This window comes from Carassius carassius, chromosome 17 (assembly GCF_963082965.1).
Source record: "Carassius carassius chromosome 17, fCarCar2.1, whole genome shotgun sequence".
Classification (NCBI taxonomy): Eukaryota; Metazoa; Chordata; class Actinopteri; order Cypriniformes; family Cyprinidae; genus Carassius; species Carassius carassius.
In genome coordinates, this window is record NC_081771.1 from 31,330,964 (window position 1) to 31,355,702 (window position 24,739).

General features: G+C 37.2%; 1 protein-coding gene across 5 annotated transcripts in view; it reads right to left on the reverse strand.

Moving 5' to 3' along the window:
* LOC132090940 (receptor-type tyrosine-protein phosphatase F-like) overlaps positions 1 to 24,739 on the reverse strand; it is a 219,516-nt gene that overhangs the window by 54,339 nt on the left and 140,438 nt on the right. For 3 of the 5 annotated variants that reach the window (XM_059497709.1, XM_059497708.1, XM_059497707.1), the window contains 6 exons: positions 20,026 to 20,295; positions 14,313 to 14,894; positions 13,677 to 13,810; positions 13,153 to 13,297; positions 9,180 to 9,485; positions 3,228 to 3,421 (listed from right to left, as the gene is read on the reverse strand). In XM_059497709.1, coding sequence (XP_059353692.1) covers positions 3,228 to 3,421; positions 9,180 to 9,485; positions 13,153 to 13,297; positions 13,677 to 13,810; positions 14,313 to 14,894; positions 20,026 to 20,295 — 1,631 coding nt within the window. The remainder of the gene's footprint in view (positions 1 to 3,227; positions 3,422 to 9,179; positions 9,486 to 13,152; positions 13,298 to 13,676; positions 13,811 to 14,312; positions 14,895 to 20,025; positions 20,296 to 24,739) is intronic. The other 2 variants (XM_059497711.1, XM_059497710.1) reach the window with 1 other exon arrangement.

Sequence of the window (24,739 nt, forward strand, 5' to 3'; positions counted from 1 at the left end):
CATAAAACTGATGTAGCAGATGTAGCAGGTGTAGTTTTACTCTGTTTTTAGGGGGTGAAGAGAAATGACGCCTGTGGAGCATAGCTGCTGGGCAGACTTCATCAGAGCCACTTCATATCTTTTAGACAAGGACATGGTGGCCGTAAAGTTGTGCACAGGCGAATGCTTTGGTGGCGTGAGACTCGATGAGAGAGCAGTCATCAGCCTCAGAGACTCTCAAAATGATTCAGCACTCGCTGCACAGATTCAATCCATCACGCGTGGAAGTGATGAACGAGTGAGCCGCTCTCAGCCCAAACACATCTCATCTCCTCTCATCACTTCCTCCCCATGGCCCAAATACAGCAGAACGCACTCCATTTAACATTTCTGAACAGAGAACAAGCAAACAAATGGCTGCTTCATGTGGAAACGGCTCTGGTGTCCAGCTGGCCTTCATTAAACAACACCAGGAACAAAAGAACAACCACAGACTCAAACCGAAATGATTTGCTTACAATAACTATTGTTTGATTCATTTTTCCTTTGCAAATGACGTATTTTAATGTGTGATTTGCTGGTTTTACTCACTTTTATCTTACTTGCACAAGTTAAAGATTTTTTCCACACTTTTGCATAATTTGACAGTTTAATTTGAAGCTATGCACGTAAATATATAAATTTTTAACCTTGATTTTTTTCTTCTTAATTTTTCTCACACAACACATTCTTTCATTGGTTACCAGGAACCCTAACCTTTGAAAAACTTAATTAGTGACATATTATTGGTTGTGATGCAAATGACATAGAACAGGTTATATTAATCACAAATGATATACATGCATGTAAATATAGCACCTTCTCTTTCTGTTTTCCAAACTATGCTTTAATCTTATTTATTTGGACAAGTGATGATGGCTTTGATCTTTGAGTCAAATATTTTATAGCATTCTTTGTTTATTAATTTGTTTATTAATGTATTTGTCTTTTAATGCCCTTAAGGTTATTTATTTAGAGCACTTTGGTCAACCAATGGTTGTTTTTAAATGTGGTTTATATGTGAATGAATGAATGAATGAATGTTTTTATAATGGATTCTCATATTTTACGATTAAATGGTAAAACAATAAAGTCTATAATGCATTTGAAAGTATAGAAAAATAATGAATTAAACACATAAAGTTGTTATGCAAGTAAAAGCAATAATAATAATAATAATCATAATAGTGACATTGTTATTTTACTATATTCACAGTTTTGCCAGACAAAATACATGTTTGTCATGCTAATAAAGCCCAATAAATTAAAAGGGAATCGGGATTACTAGGCAACATGCAATAAGTTTCTAATACGTGCCTGATGTGAAGTTTGTGTGACAAATAGATGCTCATGTATGAAAACTAATGACTTTAAGTTTGCATGACTGAACGTGTATCTGATCATAAAAACAAATGTGCAGAGATGCAAGAATCTTGCTCAAGACTCCTCTTCTCCACACAAATAAGACAGCAATGCAGCTAACGAATGGAAAAAGAGGTGCCAATTTATCTGCTGGGATGGAGAAAGAAAACGCAAAATGAGCGTGTGTGAACAGCAGATGAGGATCACCACCCTTCAGAGGCGAACGCATCACTGAGAGCAGCCAACGAGAACGAAGCAGATCCTTCGAGCATGCATCTGAACTTTCCTGCAGCTCGTTCTGTTTCTTGAGTTCTGACATTCATGAGGCACAGGTCTTTTAGCATCACGCATGCTGTAAGCCATGCATGTAGTGTAATTCCCTGTCACACACACTAAAGCAGGCTGACTGAGAGGCAGATACCTGGAGTCAGAGAGTCTGCATGCTCCTGCAAGCTAAACACTGAATAACAATCCTACAGCAGCTCTCCACGACTGGCTGCTCTCTCCCATGAATACTTAGCAAGGATTAGAGCACCACTACAGCTCCTGATCCATTTCAGCAAAAACCAATTCCTCTCAAATACATATATATTAATATTAACTTCATTTGAATAACACTCACTGAGTTCGGATCATCCCTCTGCAAGCTGGAATTACACTCTTATGAATCAAACCTTTCAACATTATTTCTCTGACTTCACTTTTATCAGTTTTTGTCAGATTGAGATGACTACTAACATGTATCAAATTGCATGCTTTAAAATGTGGTTGATTTAAAATGTATAAGGCACATGATAGTCTACACGCCAAATGCATTCAAAAGCTATTGGAATTAAAGTTTATAAAGTTTATATTTCATAGATGCATATCTATGAAAGAGGTGAAATTGTGGGAAAACTGTGACGAAAAAATTAACCAAGAGTAGTTTACTTTGCAAATAAATACATAATTTTATATGTAAAGAGATAAAAATATATTACTCAAAAATAATTGAAAAGTGATATATGTAAAACACGAAACAATAGTATTAATGTATGAAAAGTATGATTTTCAGTTATAGATGACAGTCTTTTTTTTGGATAGATTAAATTTAGTAGAAGAATGTTCATTTATTAACATTATTTAACTGCATTTATTAACAATGCTTCTAAATACTAATAAAGCATTTATTTTAATTTACATTTATGTATATATACACTCACCAGCCACTTTATTAGGTGCACCTGTTCAAATGCTTGGTAACACAAATTGCTAATTGGCCAAACACATGGCAGCAATTCAATGCATGTAGGCATCTAGATGTGGTGAAGACGATTTGCTGAAGTTCAGACCGAGCATCAGAACGGGGAAGAAAGAGGAGAAAGAGACTTTGAACGTAGAATGGTTGTTGGTGCCAGACGGGCTGCTCTGAGTATTTCAAAAACTACTGATCTACTGGGATTTTCACACACAACCATCTCTAGGGTTTACAGACAATGGTCCGAAAAAGAGGAAATATCCAGTGAGCGGTGGTTGTGTGGACAAAAATGCCTTGTTGATGTCAGAGGAGAATGGGCAGACTGGTTAGAGATGATAGAAAGGCAACAGTAACTCAAATAACCACTCGTTATAAGCAAAGTATGCAGAATACCATCTCTGAACACACAACACATCAAACCCTGAAGCAGATGAGCTACAGCAGCAGAATACCACACCGGGTGCTGCTCCTGTCAGCTAAGAACAGGAAACAGAGGCTACAATTCACACAGATTCACCAAAACTGGACAATAGAAGATTGGAAAAACATTGCCTGGTCTGATGGGTTTGATTTCTACTGATTGCACTTTTTTCATTTTCTATGTGAGTACCTGTGCCTCGGGAAGGGCCACGTCCAGTATGATGGGTTTTCCGCGTGGCTCTCCATTCTCCAGCCGTGAGTAAACCACCTGATAGCCACGGATCTGTCCGTGCTGCTTCTGCTGCAGAGGAGGCTTCCAGGACACCCGCAGGGCCGTGGAGTTCACGTTGTCCACCTCAACCCTGCGTGGAGGGGCGCCAGGCACTGTGGGAGGCAGAGAAGAAACATTTAGAGCTTCATCACACACTCACAACACACACAGGTCAGCTAAAGGTACAAACCAGCTCCCAGGCTGCAGCCAACACATTTGAATAGTTCTTTTCTTTTAGTTCTTTTATCTACTTTATAACTTTTTCTAACTCACCTCAGACTTTACAACTCTCAAATAGTTTATATTTGATAAAAAAAAAAACACTTGTGTATTTGTTATGTAAAATGACATAATATGTAAAAATTTAATAATAATAATAATAAATATACATCTATAATAATATGCATATAATATAAAAAATTATAATAATATTTAACAATAATAATGAAGTAGGTACCCTGTAGTCTTTCCTCTTTAATTTTACTTTAGAAATTTCATTTCTCGAATTCATAAAATCCTGCAAAAATGAAAGGGATTGCTCACCCTCCTCGTGTTGCACCAAAACTTCATTCACAGATACAGAGTCAAAAAAAAAAGGCAATCATAAAGGCATTCATTAAATAATTTAGACTGAAATACCAACTTTTTCTATTTATTTCAGTCATTTTTAAGGCTTGACAGCTGGTGGTCACCATAAACCTTAACTGCATGGAAACAACAAGTGTAAATATTTATGTCATATAGCTGTGAAACAACATAAGGGTGATAAAATTAAGGAGTGTGAACTATCCTTTTCACATGCATTTCACAAACATAAAAGTGTTGCACTGAGAGCCTGGGAGAAAGGCTACACCAAACCCTCATAATGCCAGCTCAGCTCAGCTCCCTCTGGAGTTTGTTCTGAAGACAGAACCGACTTAAATCCAAAAGAGCAGCAGTTCAGTAGATGTTAATGACAGTCAATTGATAGTCAATAGAGGAATCATTGAAGGGAGGGAAGACAGGAGTGAAGGTTAAAAAGCACAGCATTAAGAGATTAATAGCCAGATAGAGAACAGCCTCTCCCATCCCAGAAGTAACAGCTCAGAGCACAGAAGATCTATGGAGGCTCAAGAGCTGAACGTCAGCAAAATTGGCTGCGCTTAATTGGAGTCATTTAACTGTATAAATGTGCTTGGCGCTGGCTGGAATTCAGCCTTGACCTTCAGACGAGAAAAAAGTCGATTCCTGAAAACAGATAAACAAAACTATAGTGCTCCTTTGCAGATTTGTGACCCGAGCTGGAACGAAAGCTTTGACACGGTCAATTTTAACAGCATATTTGTGCAAGTTTAATACAAGTTCAGTTCAATCGACACACTTTGCAGCATAATGTCAATTACCACAGACACAAGTCTGGGGAAAAGACTTGAACTTACAATTGAGTAAACTAGGCCAGCATTGCAGGGGTTGAAAGCTACTGTAAATGAATAATTCAGTCTAGCACCTTTCATGTGAAAGTTTGGTGGGCCTTATGTATTCATGACATTGTTGAAAAAACGACATCTGGCTTTACACAGACAAGGTGAGTCATCCATTCTATCACACTCATAATTTTATATTCAATTCATGTCATTACATAAACAGTGTATTTTAATTAGGGCTGCATAATTATGACACAAATTGCCACTTATTTTCCTTGATATGATTATGTATAAATTAACTTTATAATTAATATAATTATCCTTAATAAGCAACAAAATTTAATTTGATAATCACAACAACTGAATTTTCTTCATTGTTTACACTTTTTTACCAATGAATAAAAATGACTTTTCTTGTTATAATTTTTTTTTACTGACAAATAGCAATTTCCCTCCATATTAAACCCTAATTTCCATTCAATTCATATTCATATATTCTTGAGATATTCTAATATTTTACCCCCATATTTTCAATTTCCATGACTTTACCAGGTCTACAAATCACTTTTAAAAAAAAGTAAAAAAAAGTCTTAAAAAAAGCAGCTGTTGGGGGAAGAAATTTTAATAAAAAAATATAATTATTTATAATTATTTTAAACCTTGTTTTTTTACATTTTGGGGCCCCCTGGTTGAGAACTACTTCTGTAGACTGTTATTTTTTAATAATCATGCAGTTCTAAAATGTATGTCCAAGTACTGTTTACTAACTTTGTAAGTGTTAAACACTTTCACACTTTCACTGGGCCGATACGCTTTCAAAAGGTAACTAAAATGTACACTTTATGTGCAACTTTGTACTTTTAAAGTGCTAATATGTAGGCTACTTTTAAGGTACTCATATGTTCTATTTAGGGGAAAAAAGTACTTTTTACCTTGTTGCACCGCCATGACAGTTTTGTACTTTTTACATTTATTTTTGTGGATTTATCATAATTTCAAAACAAAACAAAACATTTAAGAAGTCACATTTATTTTCTGTGGTAATCAATGTTGTGCCAGAAGTGCTGTCGATGGAGCTTAACTCGTATTGAACACGTAACATTCCTTTGAGGGGTGAAAGCACAGACTTTGCTTCTCAAATCTTCCGGCTCCATCCTGACGTCTGACTCCGCCGTCTCACGCTCCCTCAGCTTTCACTCGCTCGTTTTCTCGCTCTCATCCCATGTCTCCATGGAAACCGTACCAACTGGATGGGACGGGTTCACACTACGCTCGCTGCTCACAGCCACTGCATGCCACTCCAGCCCTTAAAGCACATTACCCAGAGTTCCAGGCATGAAGGCAATATCCCAGGGAAATTACACGTGTGCTGGCAGGATCTGGAATATGATAAAGATCAGAGATCACCTGAAAACAGCGTAAAGCCCATAAAGGTTCTCAGCCTGGCCTCAAAACAGGATGAGGTCTACTGAGTCCTGCTTCATGCATCACAGACCACATCAAATCACAAACTGCTTACACACTGGGCGCTTTATAAGGCAGAACGTTTCTGTGAGAGTTTCTAATAAGAAATACAGCTTGCATTCAGATCCTGTGTGCCATGACCTTGCTCAAACCTGGCAGCCCAGCACTTTGCTTTCCTGCGTGAAAAGACATTCATAACTGCGGTGAATAAACTATCAAGCTCAGAACGCCTCAAACCAAAGTGTGCGCTTTGATTTATGAGAATACACAAGCTAAGAGGTTGAGAAATGTAAAAAACACTCTGTTCTGTCTGGGATTCATTAACGAACGATCTCGTCGCAGCAGTTCTGCTTGATGAATATGGATGTCAGCGAGATTCTATGAATGGGCGGAAAAGGTAAGAAGAACCGATGGAAAAGTTTACAGATAAAAAGCACAGCTAATTTATCAATGGCTGCACCTGCAGCTTCGCTTTTTCACTTTCACTCAGCGCCGTTATAGCCTTATCAGCCACCGCAGTGCATTATTCTCTCCAGAATATGCAAGAGAAAACTCAATAGCTTGATTTATCTCATTTTGGCCTGATTAATAACCCTTCAAAAGAAGCTGAAATGAAACTGAACAACGCGTATAAAGTTCAGCAGCTTCCAAGTTCAGTGCATCAGCTTTAAAACAGGCCCAAGGCCTGCAGCAATCTTTCCTTCAGAGTTTTATTCCTTGCTAAGCTTAGCATCACTATCACTATTGCTCTTGCTTGGTTCAATATAGCCTTACATAAAGTATTCTATTATTTTAAGCAATCAGTCTTTTTTTGCTCTGCAGACAGTAAAATATTCCACAGACTTACATTGCAGGAAAGATTCAAGCCATATCTAGAGACCAGAATAGGACAGAAATAACCACCCAGAGCTCTCCAGCAGTGTATATATCAGCACCAGAGCAATCACCCATCAATACTACACTGGTCAACAGTTTGGGGATGGTAAGATCTTTTGATGTTTTTGAGAGAAGTCTCTTCTGCTCACCAAGGCTGCACACTAAAATGACAGTAATATTTTGAAATATTATTACAATGCAAAGTAACTATTTTCTTTGTGAATATAATTTCAAATATAATTTATTGCCATTGTCAAAGCTGATTTTTCAGCATGATTATTACTCCAGTCTTCAGTGTCACATGATCCTTCAGAAATCATTCTAATAAACTTATTATTATCAATGTTGAAAACAGTTGTGCTGCTTCTGTGGAAACTCATACATTTTAAGGATTTTTTGGTGAATAGTTTAAAAGAACAAACATTTATTTAAAAACGAATCATTCTGTAACATAAATGCATGTCGTATTTGATCAATTTAATGCATCCTTGCTGAATAAAAACATTTATGTTCTGAATAAAGAATAAGGAATAATGTGATTAGACTGATTAATTGCGATATCAATTACCACCACTATTTATTATTTATTTACATTTTTTTATTATGGTGTGCCACTTTATTAATGCAAATTTAAGGCACACAACATTAATGCCATATTGCATGTGTTCTGGGAAAGATGAAATGAATCAAATTAGTGTTTATCCTGTTACAAATCAAAAAGGCTGATTTTACCAGGGCTGCATGTGACGGGTTAAAATGAAACTGAAAAGGCAGCATTTGCTTAAAGTAGAGAGAATGCCACTGCAAGCAGCACTGGTAAAAAAACAAAAAACAAAAAACAAAAAACAAACCTTGCCTCCAGGACAAAGAGAAATACAAAGAGAGAAGAGGGGAGATGGGATATCAGAAAGAGAGTGTGCCATTTGATTGACAGGATTAACAGACAAGGGACATGTACTTCCGGCTTTCACCTGTCAATCAAACTGCTGAACCCAGTGGAGACAGAAATGTGCAGCATTAAATGAGCCCCACATATGGACACACACACAAATGCACTGAGTATTTTTACATGCTGTTTGCTCATGCAAAACTCACTGCTAAGACTCTAGGATGTCATGGGCTAAGCGGCTGTCAGAGTGCTCAGGGAAGTTGCTAAGTGGATACTCACTGGCCCAGATCTAATCTTGTGATATTCTATTCTAAATATGAATCTGTTTTTTCCTTCAATGTACACTACCATTTAAAATTTTGGGGTCACTATGGTTTAATTGTTTTTTTTTTTTAATAATTACTAGTTTTACTCAGCAAGGAAAAGTGACAGTGAAGACAATGATGTAACAAAAAATTATCTCAAATAAAAATGGTTCTTTTGAACTTTCTATGCACACAAAGAAAAAAAAATGCAGCATGACTTTTTCCAACATTGATAATAATCAGAAATGTATCTGGAGCAGCAAATCATCATATTAGAATGATTTCTAATGATCATGTGACACTGAAGACTGGAGGAATGATGCTGAAAATACAGATTTGATCACAGCATATATAATATACTGTGTTTTACAGTATATTCACATAGAAAATAGTTATTTTAAATTGTAATAATTTCAAATAATATTAATATTTTACTGTATTTTGATCAAATAAATGCAGCCTTTTGAACAGTTGTGTAAGTCTGTGGAATTTTTCCACCCATTTGATATTAACTATGGGTAACAGTAATAGTAACACTTGTTTTAGTTACATCTATAAGAACCTTCTCTAAATAAAGGTTTGTGTAGGTGTGCGTCTCGATGTGCCGTGTGAACCCCACCGAAACCCTCCGAGTCTTTTCATCGCACAGCAAAGACTGACTCACAGAACAAAACACCAGCGCTGTCCTGAACTTTCCCTCCACTATAGAGACGAGAGACCAGATTCTGCTCTCCTGTGTCTGCTGCACCACATTAATAACAGAAGAGTGAGGAACAGCAGGCAGAAACTCCAGCGTAACAGAAGAAAGAGAGAGAATGACACAGGGAGGAGTGGATTCATGCCGTTCTCTCAGGAAACCCGTAGCGAGGAGTTAGTGCTGGTGAGTTAGAAGATGCCGAGAGCAGGTCTGGAGCACCCGTGAGCCGAGCATTACCATCCTCTTTGGTTCTGACGCGGGTGCTGCTGCTCTCCGGGCCGGGCCCCACATCTGTGTGCGCTTTGACCCACACCACGTACTCTGTCCACTTCTCTAGCCCCTCCAGCACGTAGCTGGACACATCCGCGGGGATGTCCTTGACCTCGTGACGCTGCTGGTCCTCGCCCGACTCCGCCTGATAGGCCAGAGAGTACCTGACGATGTTTCCATGGCGACTGGCGGCCGGAGGAGCCTCCCAACTCACCTTGATGCTGGTGGAGCTGAGACTGATCAGGTGCACTTCCTGTGGGGGGGCGGATGGGGCTGGAAAGGGGTGCAGGAACACATGAGCTGGGACTGTTGCATAAACTTAGCATCTGTGTGTCTAACAAGTAGTTTGCCAAGGGGTAATCTGTCTTACTTTTCAGATTCAAATTAGATCAGTCTATCTTTTTTTATGTAACTGATTTTAAGTTATGACTAACTTGTATGCAAGTTTATGCAACCAGCTAGCAAAGAACATCAAGGTGACAAATACAGTAAACAAACAAAAACATATAGAAATAAGTATAATCATACACCATGAAAACTCATTTTGGAGGATTTCAAATAGACTATTTAGTCATCCTTTGATACTGTTCAAAAGTTTGGGGTCAGTGAGTTTTGTTGTGTATGTGTGTGTGTGTGTGTGTGTAAAGAATACTAATTTTATTTAGCAAGAATGCTTTAAAGTGATCTTAAGTGAAAGTAAAGAATTTTACAATGATACACAAAAATTATATTTCTATTCATCAAAATGTATTCTGGTTTCCACACAAATATGAAATCAGTACAACTGTTTTAAACAATCGGAAATGAGCAGCAAATCAGCATATGAGAATGATTTCTGAAGAATCATGTGACTGAAGACTGGAGCAATGATGCTGAAAATTCAGCTTTGCATCATGGGTATAATTTGCATAAAATGTACTTTAGAAAATAGAAAACAGTTGATTTAAATTGTAATAATATTTCATGATTTTACAGTTCTTACTGTATTTTAATCCAATAATAGTAGCCTTGGTGAGCAGAAAAGACTTCTTTCTTCTTTCTTTCTTACCAACCTCAAACTTTAATAGTAGTGTATGTCTGTTAGAAGATGAGAAGCGAAGCCTTACTGTGGTCTTTAAAGCAGTGATACTCAAAACTTTAAGACTTGCAAAAATTCGATTTATTTGAAAACTAAACAAAACATGAGATTAATTACAATTCATCTATTTTGTGCTGTTCTAAAGTTAACAAAATCTGGAACCCATTTAAGTCCTTGTAGTTAAGAATCACTGCTTTACACACCAATATAATATAGTCTTATAAATGACTGCATTTTAAAAGTTTCTTCTCCATCGTCAAGATTTAAAACAATTTTAGGAAACTCTGTTTATAAGAGCGAATGCTGCATTATTACTTTTTAAAGTCTGCACATACTGTAGTCTAAATATTGTGTTTTGTGGTGAAAGCAGAGATTGATGGCTCACTTCTACACTGTATCTGTGTTAGTATGACAGAGATAACAGATCCATTCTGTCTGACACACTGTCTTTGGCTAGACATGTAATTGATGTGATTGATGGCCTGTCTAGTGTCTGAGATGCTCTATCGATTTAGTTTTAAAATCACAGAAAATCCCACCGCTCCTGTCTATCCCATCCATGAGAACACGGCAAACGAATTGGGAATGGGATTTTATGAATGATAACAATGATGGTGTACCATTTGTGTGCAGCAGAGCAGGAGGAAAATGGCTTCAGAGGAAAAAAATATGTAAAATAAGACTCCACACAGAAGCACAAGAAACATGTTTGTGAGTGGAGAATATGATGGTTGACGCCTGTGGAGTGAAGAAACCTGGAGAGGAAATAAGGAGAGAAAAGACAAGAGAAAGAAAGTGTGGAAAAAGGTGGGAGAAATGGGTGAGAAAACAAGATTAAACGGAGACAGAAGCGAGAGACACTGGACACATCTGAAATTCAAGTGGGAGTTGAGAAGAAGAAAAACTAGTGAGAAAAAGAATAAATACAGGCAAATGAGAAAATAAGCACACGGTTATGAGAGAGAATGGAGTGTGAGGAAAAAGAAAGAGAGCAAGTGTATATGTCACCTGGAGCCGAGGAAAGTGTGAATTAAATACAAGAGGAAAAGAGAAAAGTGAAGAAACTAAATATAGAGAAGAGAGAAACTGGTCAGTGAGGAGGAAAAAAAACAAGAAAAAAAGTGATGAAAAATATTAAAGACAGCAAGAAATGGAGCAGATGGTAAGGAGAGAGAATGAAGTGAGAGGAAAGGTACATTAATGGTGAGAGAAAGCTATAAAAAGGTGTGAAAGGGCTAAAAAAAGAAAGGCTAGTGACGTGCCTACCTAGACAGGATTTTACAGGATTTGTTGTGTTTTTCATGTCCTTTAAACAAGGAGATTTTTTATTTTTATTTTGTAAGCAACTGAAATCAAAATGGACTATACTTATTATTATTTTTTGGGGGGGGGGGGGGTATTGCATTGTTTATTTTTTGTGTTTAATTTATTGTTTAATTTATCTATGCACAATTTTTTTTTAAGCAGCCATTAGCAAATGGCAATGATCCAAACAATTCCTGATGGACAAAAGTCCCATCCTAATTTATTATTATTATTTTTTTTGAGAAGCCTACAATAAGGAAGACATTATCAGAGTTTCTGTTTTATGCCAACTTTTAAGTGTTCAAGCTGCTCTTCTGCTGCTTATTAAGCAAAAACATCAAGTATTTGAGTCATAGGGACATTTTTCTCCTTTTGAAAGATGACAAACACGGTTTAAAGATGATTAATACTCCGAAATATTATTATATTTAACTGCACTCAAATAAAAACAAAATTTGAACAGAATTAAGCTGAATAATGACAATATCACCGCTTACAGCATTAAAACTGCTGTCTTAATGTGAAGCTGCTTTGAATCAGTGTGAAGTGCTATGTAAATAGATGTGAGTTACCTTCTACATTCAAAATCTTCCTTTTGTGTTCAGAAGCCTACTGTATGTAAAGTGTTTCAAATGAGTCACTATACCATTAAAGTTGGGTTAACATCTGGCACAGAGTTATAGAGACAGAAAAAGACAGAGGAATTTTGGTGTCTCAGGTCTTTAAGGACAGTGACTCAAAGACACTAGGACAAAAAAACAGACTCAGAGACGTAAAGAAAAAGCCAGTGTTTCTATGGGAACCAAGCCGCGGCTTAGATCAAACCTCTCAAAGCTGACATGTCTAACAAATAGCTCTGAATAGCAGGAGATCTCTTGGAGGAGCTGTCATAAATATCTCAGCTTTAGTCCATATCTCTGGAGCCGGAGGAAGATGAGGACAGAGATTAAGTCGTACTGACTGCGTCATTCTGACGCCACGAGAACAGAAACAATCAGCGCGTGTCGCACTCCACGGTCACTGCAGCTCTACACAGACCTCTGAACCACAAACCACAACCTCCTGTGCGTATGAAGCTCAAAAAGCTGCTGTGATGCAGCTGAAGCGCTGTGCATGAAACAGACGCCAGTGCTGCTCTGCTCTGCTCTGGAAAACACAGGGTCCTTTGTATGGCGATAAGGCGAGATAGATAACATTAGAGATATTTTAATCTACACTTTTATGGCATTTTATTTTTTTCCACTGAAGCCACTTGTACTGTTTAATTAATGTATCTTTAATTAAATGCATTCTGTCTAACACTGTAGCAAATATTTCAAGATTACATGTTTGTGCTTTTGATGGTCAAATCTTTGCATTTTATTTGTAAACACTTGCACTGAATGTTTCATTTGTTTTAAGTGAGTGATACGGCAGAGTATGGTTAAGAAAACACAACTAGAAACAAATGGAAAGCTGATAACGTACCTTATTAACAATCTTCAGACGAGTGACTGGGCCAGTAATGAGCGGCTAAGAAATTGTCATAGTTTGAGTTAGTGAACAGCTGGCACTTACTGGACTGGGCCGTCCGGGCCTCTATGGGCTGTGTGTACACTCCGAGTCCCATCTCAGAGCGCGCGGCTAGAGTAAACTTGTAGAGTGTGTCTGGCTTCAGGCCTTCAACAGCATACGAACCAGCTGGGTTAAAGATGACATGGTGCTGTGATGGATAAGAGGCACACACAGGCTGTTCAGAATGCATCATTAGTAAACTAATACAGTTAGAGTACAAGTGCATACTGCATACAACAGTACATACTTTGTAAAAAATATATGTGGAATTGTACGCAGTATGAAATAAACTGATCTATAATATGCAATGTTGTTACTGTTAAATAAAACTTTGAAAACTTAGGGGAAAAAAAATTCTTAAAAAAGTATGTTTAAAAAATTTCAAATAAATATTAAAACATATAAAACAATATAAATAAAAAACGATAAAAGCACAACAACGTTAATAAACGTGTTTTTTTAAATAAAAATAAATATATAGAGAGTTGATATATATATAGTTGAGATTCAGGGATCTTAGCTGTTACCTTGTTGTCAGAGTCAGCCTCCCAGTATGTGAGCTCATATTTGGTGATCTGATCCTGAACGGGCCACAGCCATGACAGCATGATCCGGGTGTCCAGCTCGGCCTCTGCTTCAAAACCAGTGGGCTGTGCTGGCACTGCAGTCAGAAACAGAGTTTGTCCTACTATACACTTAAATCACACATTCTATTGACTTTTGAAGCTATCTTTTGCAATGTCTTTCAATAATCTTATTTTTGCAATGTCTCAGAATGATCTTTCTTTTCTCAGCACATTTTTTTTTAACTAAAACTATAAAAATATTTGTTAACAAAGCTAAAAAAAAAAAAATAAAAAAAAATAAAGTTAAAATAAATAAATAAAATGAGAACTGTTGCCTTATCAACTAACAGAAATAAGTTTGTTAAAGCACTAAATGAAATAAAAATAAATTCAATCTAAGAAGTAATATTTAGAAAATAAATATTAATAATATTAATATTTAATATTAATATTTAATATTAATATTTATAAGTAATATTTAGAAAATAGAAAATAAGAGCTAATTAAAAAAAAAATGTGTAAAAGTAATACTAAAATAACACTGATATTGATATCGTGCTTTTATTGAACAATAAATTACATGGGAACACATCTCACCTCCTTGCTGTGTTTTAACATGCAGAATGTCTGAGGGTGGCCCGTCTCCCATGGAGGTGAACGCCAGCACGCGCAGGCCGTACGTGATGTCAGGTACCAGGCCGGAGATAGTGGTCAGGCTGCTGTCCTCTGTGTTGTGTTTCTGCCATGTGCTGAGCGGGAAGTGCATGTCGGACGTGTAGTACACTCGATATCCTCGTATCTGTCCGTTGGGCTCCTCAGGAGGTTCCCACTGCACCAGCATGGTCGTGGCACTCAGCATCCGCGCCTGAACACGCAGCGGAGGAGACGAGGGTGCCTGTTCACTGGTGCGGGTCTCCACTGCCCCGCTGGGCGGCCCGCGGCCGATGTTATTGACCGCCATGATGCGGAATTCATACTCAGAGTATGGGCTCAAGCCACCGATGCTGTAGCGGGTGGAGGCTACTCCGTCCACTTCCTGGAAGCCGTTGTCTGAGACTTTGGCCCGGTACTGAATCACATAGTAGGATAAGGGTTCGGGGTTACCAGAATCCCATGTTAGAGTTACACTGGTGGCAGTGGTTTCTGTGACGATCAGAGAGGTCGGAGGACGGGGCAGAGCTAAGAATGCAAAAGAAACATATATATTTAGTCTCCTGACCATCAGGATTGTGAAGTACTAGGATAGGATTGAGCATGAACATCTAAAGTGACCCAAAAGAACAGTGTGATGTGTTTTCTTTCATTAATTAGTGTTTACTGACAGCAGCACAGCTCAGTGCACTTCATTTTAACAACCAATTAGACTCAATCACAGTATATCTAAAACACAACAGAAATGCATAATTTGGTTTATTCAGCAGTAGTATTTGTCCACAGATTAATTTCCAATTACATTCTTATTTAAAACACAGTGTGCTGTCAAATTATTTCAAGGACTTAAAATTAATTTCCAAAAAAATTCTGAGTTTGAACAATTACAGTGGTCAACATCCCAGTGCTAACAGAGCTGTATTAATGCAAGGTCATTACACAATAAAGTGTAATGATTTGATTTGCACATCGTTTGCTATTAAAACATGGAGCCGTCCCTGTGATAAAAGACCCCATTCATGTAAGTACAATTGCATCAGATTTCTGTCTTTTGTTGGAAATCAGCACATAAGTGAATATATGTTAATGGAAACAACACAAAACATCAGTATTATAGCTCCGCCCACGGCACGCCTCCAGGAGCTCGGCTTTTTCCGGAAAGAATCAGAAAGCTGTATTTTTGTTTTATAAATATGATAAAAATAAAGACATTTTGGATATATGAAGGATACAGTACTACTCTATAGGTACTCAAGATTAACATGAGATTAGGTGAAACCATGTATGTTATGTACCCTTTAAACATACTTTAAAAAAAGAGAATTTAGAAATGTTGGCAATAATACAAAAATAACACTGGTTTAGATGTTAGATAACGGACAAAAACAAACCACGCAGACTTTTTTTGTGTGTATTTTGTTATTTAACATGAAAAAGCTGTTTGAAATGTATTTTCTCAGTGCATTTGCTACTAAACCACGTTTTGACATGCTAACATATGCGAAACGAATGCAAATATATCCGTGACATTTCTCAGTTTACATACATGCTAATTAGGGATGTAACGATTAACCGCGAGCCGGTTAAAAATCGATTCAAATAAGTGACAATTCAATTAGGCTGAGATGCTAAACAAATCACGATTCAATTAGGTGTAGGAAATTATATGAAGGTATGTCTGAAGGGAACTTACTGTCTTTAGAAAAGTTTAGATGGTATTTTTTCTTTTCATCTCTCCTCTGTATAAAGCATATTAAAGTTCATAAGTGCAGCGCTGCTTTGTTTACAGCGGAAACCAAGGAAACACTTTAAGCTCCACCTGCTGGCAGAGAGTGAATCTGCGTCTCGTTCAGCTCATCTGCTGTTTCTGTTTCATGCAGATATTTTTTATGCATAGTTTCACAAAACTAAAGTTAAAAAATTCTGTTTGCTTCAAATTTCAAAATTCTACAATGTAACTTAGATTAAAAACCGCTCATGGTGCATGTATGCAGCATCTTTGTTTGAATCATGATTAAAATGCAAATTGCCTTTAATTTGATATGGAAAGCGCACAGAGCAGCATTTTGTCTAAGCAATAATAGAAGCACACATTTAATTTATAATTTGTCTTAAATCTCATTTTGTAAAAAAAAAAATGAATCGATTTGAATTGTGATTCATTACATCCCTAATGCTAATAATCTGGCATTTGACATCAAAACAGCAAATTGTGCTGTGTTAAACATTGCTATTATGATTATTCTGTGTCTGTTTCAGACAAGTTCAATCAGCTTACTCTATTTCCACAGGCGGGAAAAAAATGCCTGCATTGTCATCAAATAGCTTCTGAAATCGACTCTAAACAACTTTTGTGCTATATGCGATTGGACGGCTGTCAGAATCTAAACAGATCAGCTTGAATAAGCAGCAGCAGTGTGGAAATGGATAGAAAAATCCAGTGAAGCCTGTGGCCGTGCATTAGGAGGCTTAAAGAGCCACAGCTGCTATAGGCCAAGAAATCCCCAAACACATGATATTAACCTCAGCTAACATGATATCGCATGACGGAAAATGGCAGTGAGAAAAAAAAAAAAAAAAAACGCTGCAATGCCAGGTACACAAAATAAGCTTTAATCAATGCTAATGTTGTAACAATATTTGCCAGAATTGAGCTGGAATTCTCTTTGACTCCTTCTCTAAATCCCCTATTTTTAACACTTCCCTAGATACACTAGTAAATGCTTGCTGATGCACTGACTAATGAAGAGCTCAGAGTAGCGCACATTTACAAACTGATACAGTACAGTAATCAGTGCTGGGTAGATATATACAAAGTCTGGTACTGATTCCAAGTTACATGACAAAAATTATATAGTCAGTTACATAATCCATGACATGACACATTTTTGTGACATTACACTATTTTTGATGACTTTTAGATTACTTTTGAACTAGCTCGTTTATCGCATTGATTTAAAGAGGATAATCTTGTACCATATTGACATAAAATACAAAGAGGAAGAGAATATATTCCATTCATTGTTATTAACAACACAAAGTGCTTTAAACATTACGTCAAGGTTTCCCAAACTGGGGTTTGTGAGAGAATTGTGAGTTTAATGAAAAGCTAATGTTTGGGAATCCCTGCATTACATGTACATAAAATATTGAAATTATTGAGGATCAATAAATTATGAATAATTTATCACTATTGTGTGAATAATATATAATCATGAAATGAAAAGTAATCACATGAAAAAAAGTTATTTTAGTCTAAGTAACTTAAAATGTAATAAAATTTAATTACAAGTACTTAATTTTTGGAATCTGATCCAGATTACATGCAATCAGTTACCACCCAGCCCTGGATACCATGTTGTTGCTAGTGGTTGCCAGGGTGTTGCTATGCTGTAGCTAAAGTTTTCTGAGTGATTTAGAGTGAGTTACTATGTGGTTGTTATTGTGTTCTACGTATATTGTTTAGAGTGAGTTGTTAAAAGTGACATTGAGTTGTGCTTACTAGCTAGACTTCAAGAACTCATTCCCAGGGTTGTATGGTATTCTGGTCTATGTCACTGCCAGGACATTAACGTTTTTATAGAAAATATTTTATAGTTTGTTATAGAAATACAACTTATGCTCAGAGTCCAGAGCCTCGATCATAACATTATAACAGGCACCTTCCTATTAGAGACCTGCATGATCGCGGGACCCATCGCAGCAGAGTGCGGCGAGGGACAATACTTAATGGGTGGGTAGAGACTCGTGTGTGCGGGATGTGGGAGAATAATTAGGGTGTGCTCACACTAGGCAATCTTAACCGTGTCGGAGCGCATTTGTCCCTCAAAGCCTGGTTCGTTTTACTAGTTTGATCTCTCTCTTTAGCAGTACCTGGCTCGGTTGGAAGAGGTGGGCAAGAGCTCGGTTCAGTTATAGATAGATCAGTGAGTTTGAGCACTAACCACACCGGAGTGCAGATCTTCTGATACGTGCTGCATGATTGCGTGAATATTTCTGAGCGGCAAAAGCGATAAATCTGTTAAGCAATATATTGTGAGAGGGACGCGGTAACACACGTCCCTCTCACAATATATTGCTTAAAAGATTATGACTCAAAATAATAAACCACAAAGTTAACCAAACGATTCACTCCACTGTGTTGAGCGAGTGCGCTTCTCTGCTGTCTTCAGGTGCTATCGGAAACTTCCTATTTCCAACTTATAAAGTCATGATTACGAGCTCGTTGCAATCTTTTCTGTTAAAAATAACAGTGGACAGTGGTTGATGAATGTTGATGCTTAGCCTAAATATTTTGATCGGGAGAATCCCCTCCTGTGACCCGTGATTTGTCTGTATGTGTATTCAGAGCCAGTGAGAAAGAGACTTTTAATAATAATAAAAAACTGCATTAACGCGCAATAAATAATTGTCTGCGTTAATTAATGCGTTAATAATGCGTTAACTTGCCCAGCCCTAGTTTAACATAATAAATTTGTGACAATAAAATGTTTTGAATGGATTCATTATTGCGCAAAGCCCTAAAAATAACCCTTAATGATGATTCGGAGCTCAGAGATTCTGTTCGCGCTGTCAAGGTGGAATAAAGGAGGAGAGAGATCTTCTCATCACATTTCAGCTCTGATGAAACATTGATGAGGTGATTGCATGCGCCGTCTGTCTGTGGATCGGTGGAAATCCCCATGAGTGTGTTATTGATGAGATTTCACTCTCAACGTTTCTGGGCCCAGCCTCCAATTTGATTAGAGCAGCTTTGTTTATTACCGTCTAGATTATCAGAGATAATCAGCGACTTTAAGTACACAACTGATATCAGCACTAGCTGTATGGATCACTCGGGGACAAAGATTAAGAAAAGCAATTTATTCGTTTAAATTAATGTAACCAAGCATACTTCATTACTTTTAGGAATATTGCTTCTTTTTTAATATAAATGTTTTTTGCAATTGTAGTATGTATAACTGATACACAAACAAATAGTTTTTTTTCCTTTAATGTTTTGGCCAAACCAACAAATTAACAACTAATTTGAATTACTGGGGTTATTGATTTTATTGATTGATTGAAAGTAAAAATAACTTTTATTTAGTAAGGATGCATTAAATCAGTCAGTAAAGACATTTATAAAATTAAAAAGTAATTATATGTCAAATAAATGCTATTAAAAATTTCACAGTATGCACAAAATATTAAGCAGCACAACTGTTTTCAACATTAAGATTAATAAGAATAAGAATACATGTTTCTTGTATCGATTTAGAATGATTTCTGAAGGATCATGTGAAACTGAAGACTGAAGTAATAATGCAGAAGATTCAACTTTGCATGACAGGAATAAATTAAATTTGAAAAAATATCAAAATTGAAAATTATTATTTAAAATTATATTAATATTTATACATTTACACGGGGTGTCGATGTTAGCATTCTTATGCACTTTGAATGAATGATATCGTGCGTTGGCCAACTGAATTGTGGGTCCATCGGTGTTGCGTCACTGGCATTGCTCGTTACAGAAGTTGATAGTTTCTCAACTTCTCAAGTGCCAACAGAGGATAGTCTATCTTTAACTATATTTAAGCACAAATATTGAATACTTTTCATATAAGTGCAAACCTTAAGTATATTTTGTGTGACTTATATCTAAAGTGTCTCCTACCTTTGACGGTGATCTGAGCCGTGGTGTCGATCATGCCCAGAGAGGACATAGCCACACAGGTGTAGTTAGCCGACTGCCGGATGTTGGTGAGCTCCAGCACATTTCTGCCAATGGGCATCTCCTCTTCTTTGGTGAGTTCCTGTTCCCCCTTCATCCACTTCACATAGGGCATGGGAGCGCCCACCGCCACGCAGGTGAGGTTCACACTGCCGCCTGGCATCACATCGTGATTGGTAGGCGGGATTGAGAAACGTGGTGGAACTCGCCGGACTGTTGGAGGAGCGCAGATGATGTTATAAGCAGAATACAGATACAGAAGGGCAGAGAATATGCTTCAGGAATGGCTCTGGCTATAAACCAATGACATCTAGGGCTGTATTTGAGTGACTGTACTGTAAATATAAGAGATATGAAATATGAATTAGCTCTATATCTTAATGATTAATCTGAACAGACAAATGACAAGCTAAATCAAGGCAACAGAGCTGAGAGCCATAGGGTATATGTTTAGAGTCTACTAAACATATACCATATAAGAATCTGTTTTGACCGTAAATACATCTATAGGCCTTTTTTGTCTCTACAGTCGAGTCTCCTTGTTGTCTTATTAAATTCAGTTTCTGTCAAAGCGCTCGAAAGCTATTCACCATTACATCACCAAATTAACTCTGTTTGCTTGACAAATACATACTAAATACATACATACTGCAGAAGAAGAGGGTAGTCAATCATGGTGGTCATAAAATAATTTCTTAAGCTTTAGTCCAGTAGCACTGAGGTGTGCATTGCTTTTTTCTACATTTCTCTGTCACACTATCTTGGGTTGACAGACACTCAGGACCTCAAAGAGACTGCGGACAGGTGAATGTCAAGTCACAGATTTGAACTTTAGACATTCTCATCACTGTGACTGATAGCTAAGCAGTACAATGCACATTTCCTTTAGAATTTCATCGATATAAACAGGGACATTTAGACTCTGAAGGCTCAGATTTCACTGAATTTCCTCAGAATTCAAATGCCTGTCATTTATAAAGTTTTATATGCCTTATTTAAATTATGGCATGGCAAGTTTTTTTTTTGCAAAAAAATGCATCTAAATTAGGAGACTGTGACTCTCCTCACACACATGTATTTGGTGTGAAGCCAAAGCCAAATCATCCTTTCCACTGAATACACAGCAAACACACTGTGTATCTGCAGAGCTATCCACAACGAGGAGCATTTTCTGTAGACTTCATGGGTAAACAGCCTTCTGAGAACGTCCATGGAGAGCCCGCTAATAAACCAATCTTTTATAATATCTCTCCTTATATAAAGTGGAACTGTTTTCAGACGACAGCTGAGTTTAACGGGAGCTCTGCAGCCAGTCTACTGCCTATATTTCACAGATAAACAAACAAACTTCTGACAGACTCCAACTTAATTCCAAATTCGAACATTACCTGTTCATTTCCACACACAGGCAATGATTGCAGATAAATGAGGAAAGTATGTGGCTGAGGGATTACAAATGCTCATTATTTATTTGACTTGAATGCAGTTTCTGGAAAGAAGAGTGCTAACTATCACCCAAACTCCAACAATAATCAGTCATCTCTCTCTATCGGTATACATGGTTTATTTGGCCATGTCATTACAAAGAAAATACTGCAAATTTATGTGATGTGATAAATGTGTACACGCTGAAAGTTAAATAATGTGTGCAGCAAGATAAAACTAATCCCAGCTAATCAAATATGTAGAATGAGACTTTCAACCAATGAAATTCCACTGTTGGTAGAGCTTCTTTATGTTATGCAATGCAAAACAAACAAAAAAACAAACAAACAAACAAATTTAGCTTGTTAAGGCAAAAACAATGATTGGTTAGGCCGCGTTATTTTTTTAAACCACATAACTTTTAACTTTTGTAATTTGAACATATTACTGAGCTTCAGAAACAGTAAATCAATATCTATTGCAAAATTCATTGATTCAAGTCAGGTAAACACTGAGCAAATTGTGCTTATGGTGTGTGATCTGTACTGTCCGTGGCCAGAGGCTGCCGGACTGATCATCATCTCTGAGACATAAGCTCAGAGTTTGGACTTCTGGGATTGAGTTAAGTTTGTTAGTCGGGCAGGAATGCCTGCAGGGACGTCATATTAATCCACGTTAGTCAATGTGCATAGAGAGGATGATGTTACCCATGGACATGAGGGATGGTCACGACATGATGCCAAGAGTTTCACTCAGTTAGAGATTGTTAAGAAAGTTTGAGAAGTCTCTGCTGGCTAGTAAAACAGACCGGCGTGAGCAATGTGAGCGATGCCAGCAGCCATGGTGAGATTAGAGAATGGGCTGAGCTGACTTTAGTCACTGATCTCTTGAGAATATTGACAGGAATGTTAACAGAGCAATGAAAGCATGCAGTTAGACATGCAGAGAAACACATACGCACGCATGCGATCTGAAGAGAGAAAGAGAGCGCAAGGAGAGAGAGAGGACGTTTTGAAGGGGAGTTGATTGCAGGTAGCCAGATTTATTCAGTGCAAAAGTAATTTCATACACACATGCACACGGACACACACAAACATTCCCAAGCACATCAATGGCTGTGCAAGCATGAAGCAAAAAAGAACACACAGGCGATAGTCAACAGAGCATGCATGTGTGACCTACAAACCAAAACCAATAAATAATTAAACAATCCAAACAAATGCATTAAAGAATGTACAAAACAGTGCAAAGAATCCAATTTCAGCTTCCTTCTGATCAATAGAAAAAAAAACGGTTGAATAACTCTCCGAAACAAGCTGTGATCAGAGAGGGATTCCACAACAAGCAAACTCCTGATCCTGCCAATGTTTCTGCTGTCAGGGATGGACACTACATTTGAACCATCTTCTGCAGTGTCAACTCGCTGTAAATCTTCTGGCCTGAGGTGGATTATTGGAGAATCAGTCTCTAATCAGCATCAAAGCCGTGCTTTACAGATCCAACCGACTCAAATAAAAGTCTTATACGAACACTGAACAAGCCAAAAGAGAAACGTGAACTCAGGGTCCTAGAAGAATATGACAAAGAAGAGTAAAACTGCCAGGTCAGCTGGCTATACTGCAACATACTATAGTCTGGCCCTCACTGACATAAGGTTGCATCTAGAAAAACAAAAAAACTCAATGAAGAAAAAAACTAAAATCTATGTGTAATATTAGTGACAAAGACAGTGCTTATTTTTAAGTGGAAAATGTATAATTTAGAATTTATTTATGATACACATAAGTTTCTTCTTCAAGAACTTTTAAAATGAATATATATATATATATATATATATATATATATATATATATATATAAACATTTTTGGCCAGAGAAATGTGCATGAATGTTCTCTGTAATAGACAAGGGAAGTCAGAACAGACTACCGGGATTATTCGTGTTGAAATGTCTCATTTGTGCTCTGCAGGTGCCAGTGAGAGAGAACAACAGCGCTGAAGAGATATCTCGCCTGAGGCCACATAAAGTGAATTATGCATTAAGACATGAAGACCTGAAGAGATGATCAGCACAGAGATCAGAGTGTCCTAGAAACCTGAGTCATACTAACCCAACCAGGACCTCATCAAGAACCACTGCTATATGGTTGTTTGAAAGTCCTTGACGTCACATTATATATTCTTCAGATGAGTCTATAAGTGTACTGCATTAGGCTAACTGAGACTTGTCATAACACTCGCATATTATTGCTTTTTTGTTGCTTTTGATTGCTTCCATTGTCCTAATTTGTAAGTCACTTTGGATAAAAGTGTCTGCTTAATGACTAAATGTAAATGAGTCTACTGATTCCTGGACTTTTAAATCAATATCACCTAGATCTCTTTCCTTTTAGCATTGTGACATTTTCATAATAGTTATGCACACAATCATGCAAAAATATAGCATTATCATTACTGTAATGTGAAAAAATGTAATTATTAAATGGTAAAAAAAAGTACAACTTTAAGTATAAAACATGGGTAGTTCTTGTTGTACTGACTTTATTTAATGCATAAAAACAATAAAATATTGTCTTAATGAAATTATGGCTCATGGAATTTTTTTCTGGTATGACCTGGTCAGTATATTTGCTGTTTTTTCTTTGACAGTATGTTGTTTTTATTTTCCATGAACTTTCACGCTTCAAAGGGAAAAAGCCAATTTGTCAATGTCATTTGTTGTTCTTGTCCAACTGAAACAGCTTGTTTCTGTGATAATGTGACATGAAGAGGACATTGTCTTATTCCTATAAGAAGAACAGTTGCCCGGGTTCAACCGATCCGAGTTTTTGGAAGGATAATGACACTCTTTTAAACAAACAATGCTGAGATGCCTTTTGCCATCACATTTTCTGTCTGTTTGTATTGTTCTCCACATTGGAAGTCCTCACCAAATGGCTGATTCCAAAACAAACAATGAAAGCTGCTTTAGCCAGCTTAAATACTTGAGAGCTCAAAAGGCTTTCTGGCAGATCACAGAACAGGCCCTCTGAAAAAGAAGCAGAGCAGAGCAGACGGGATTGCTGCCATCTTTGATATTTGAACTGGTATATAAACAGGTCTGATCCGCTAAGCTAAGGGTGGATTCCTCGGTTTGTTCTTTGACCTCTGAGTTCAGGCTCTGAACATCAACAAATAGTCATGTGAATTTAGAAAGAATGATGTTGCTGTTCTCTGTTTTCACAAACAAGACCG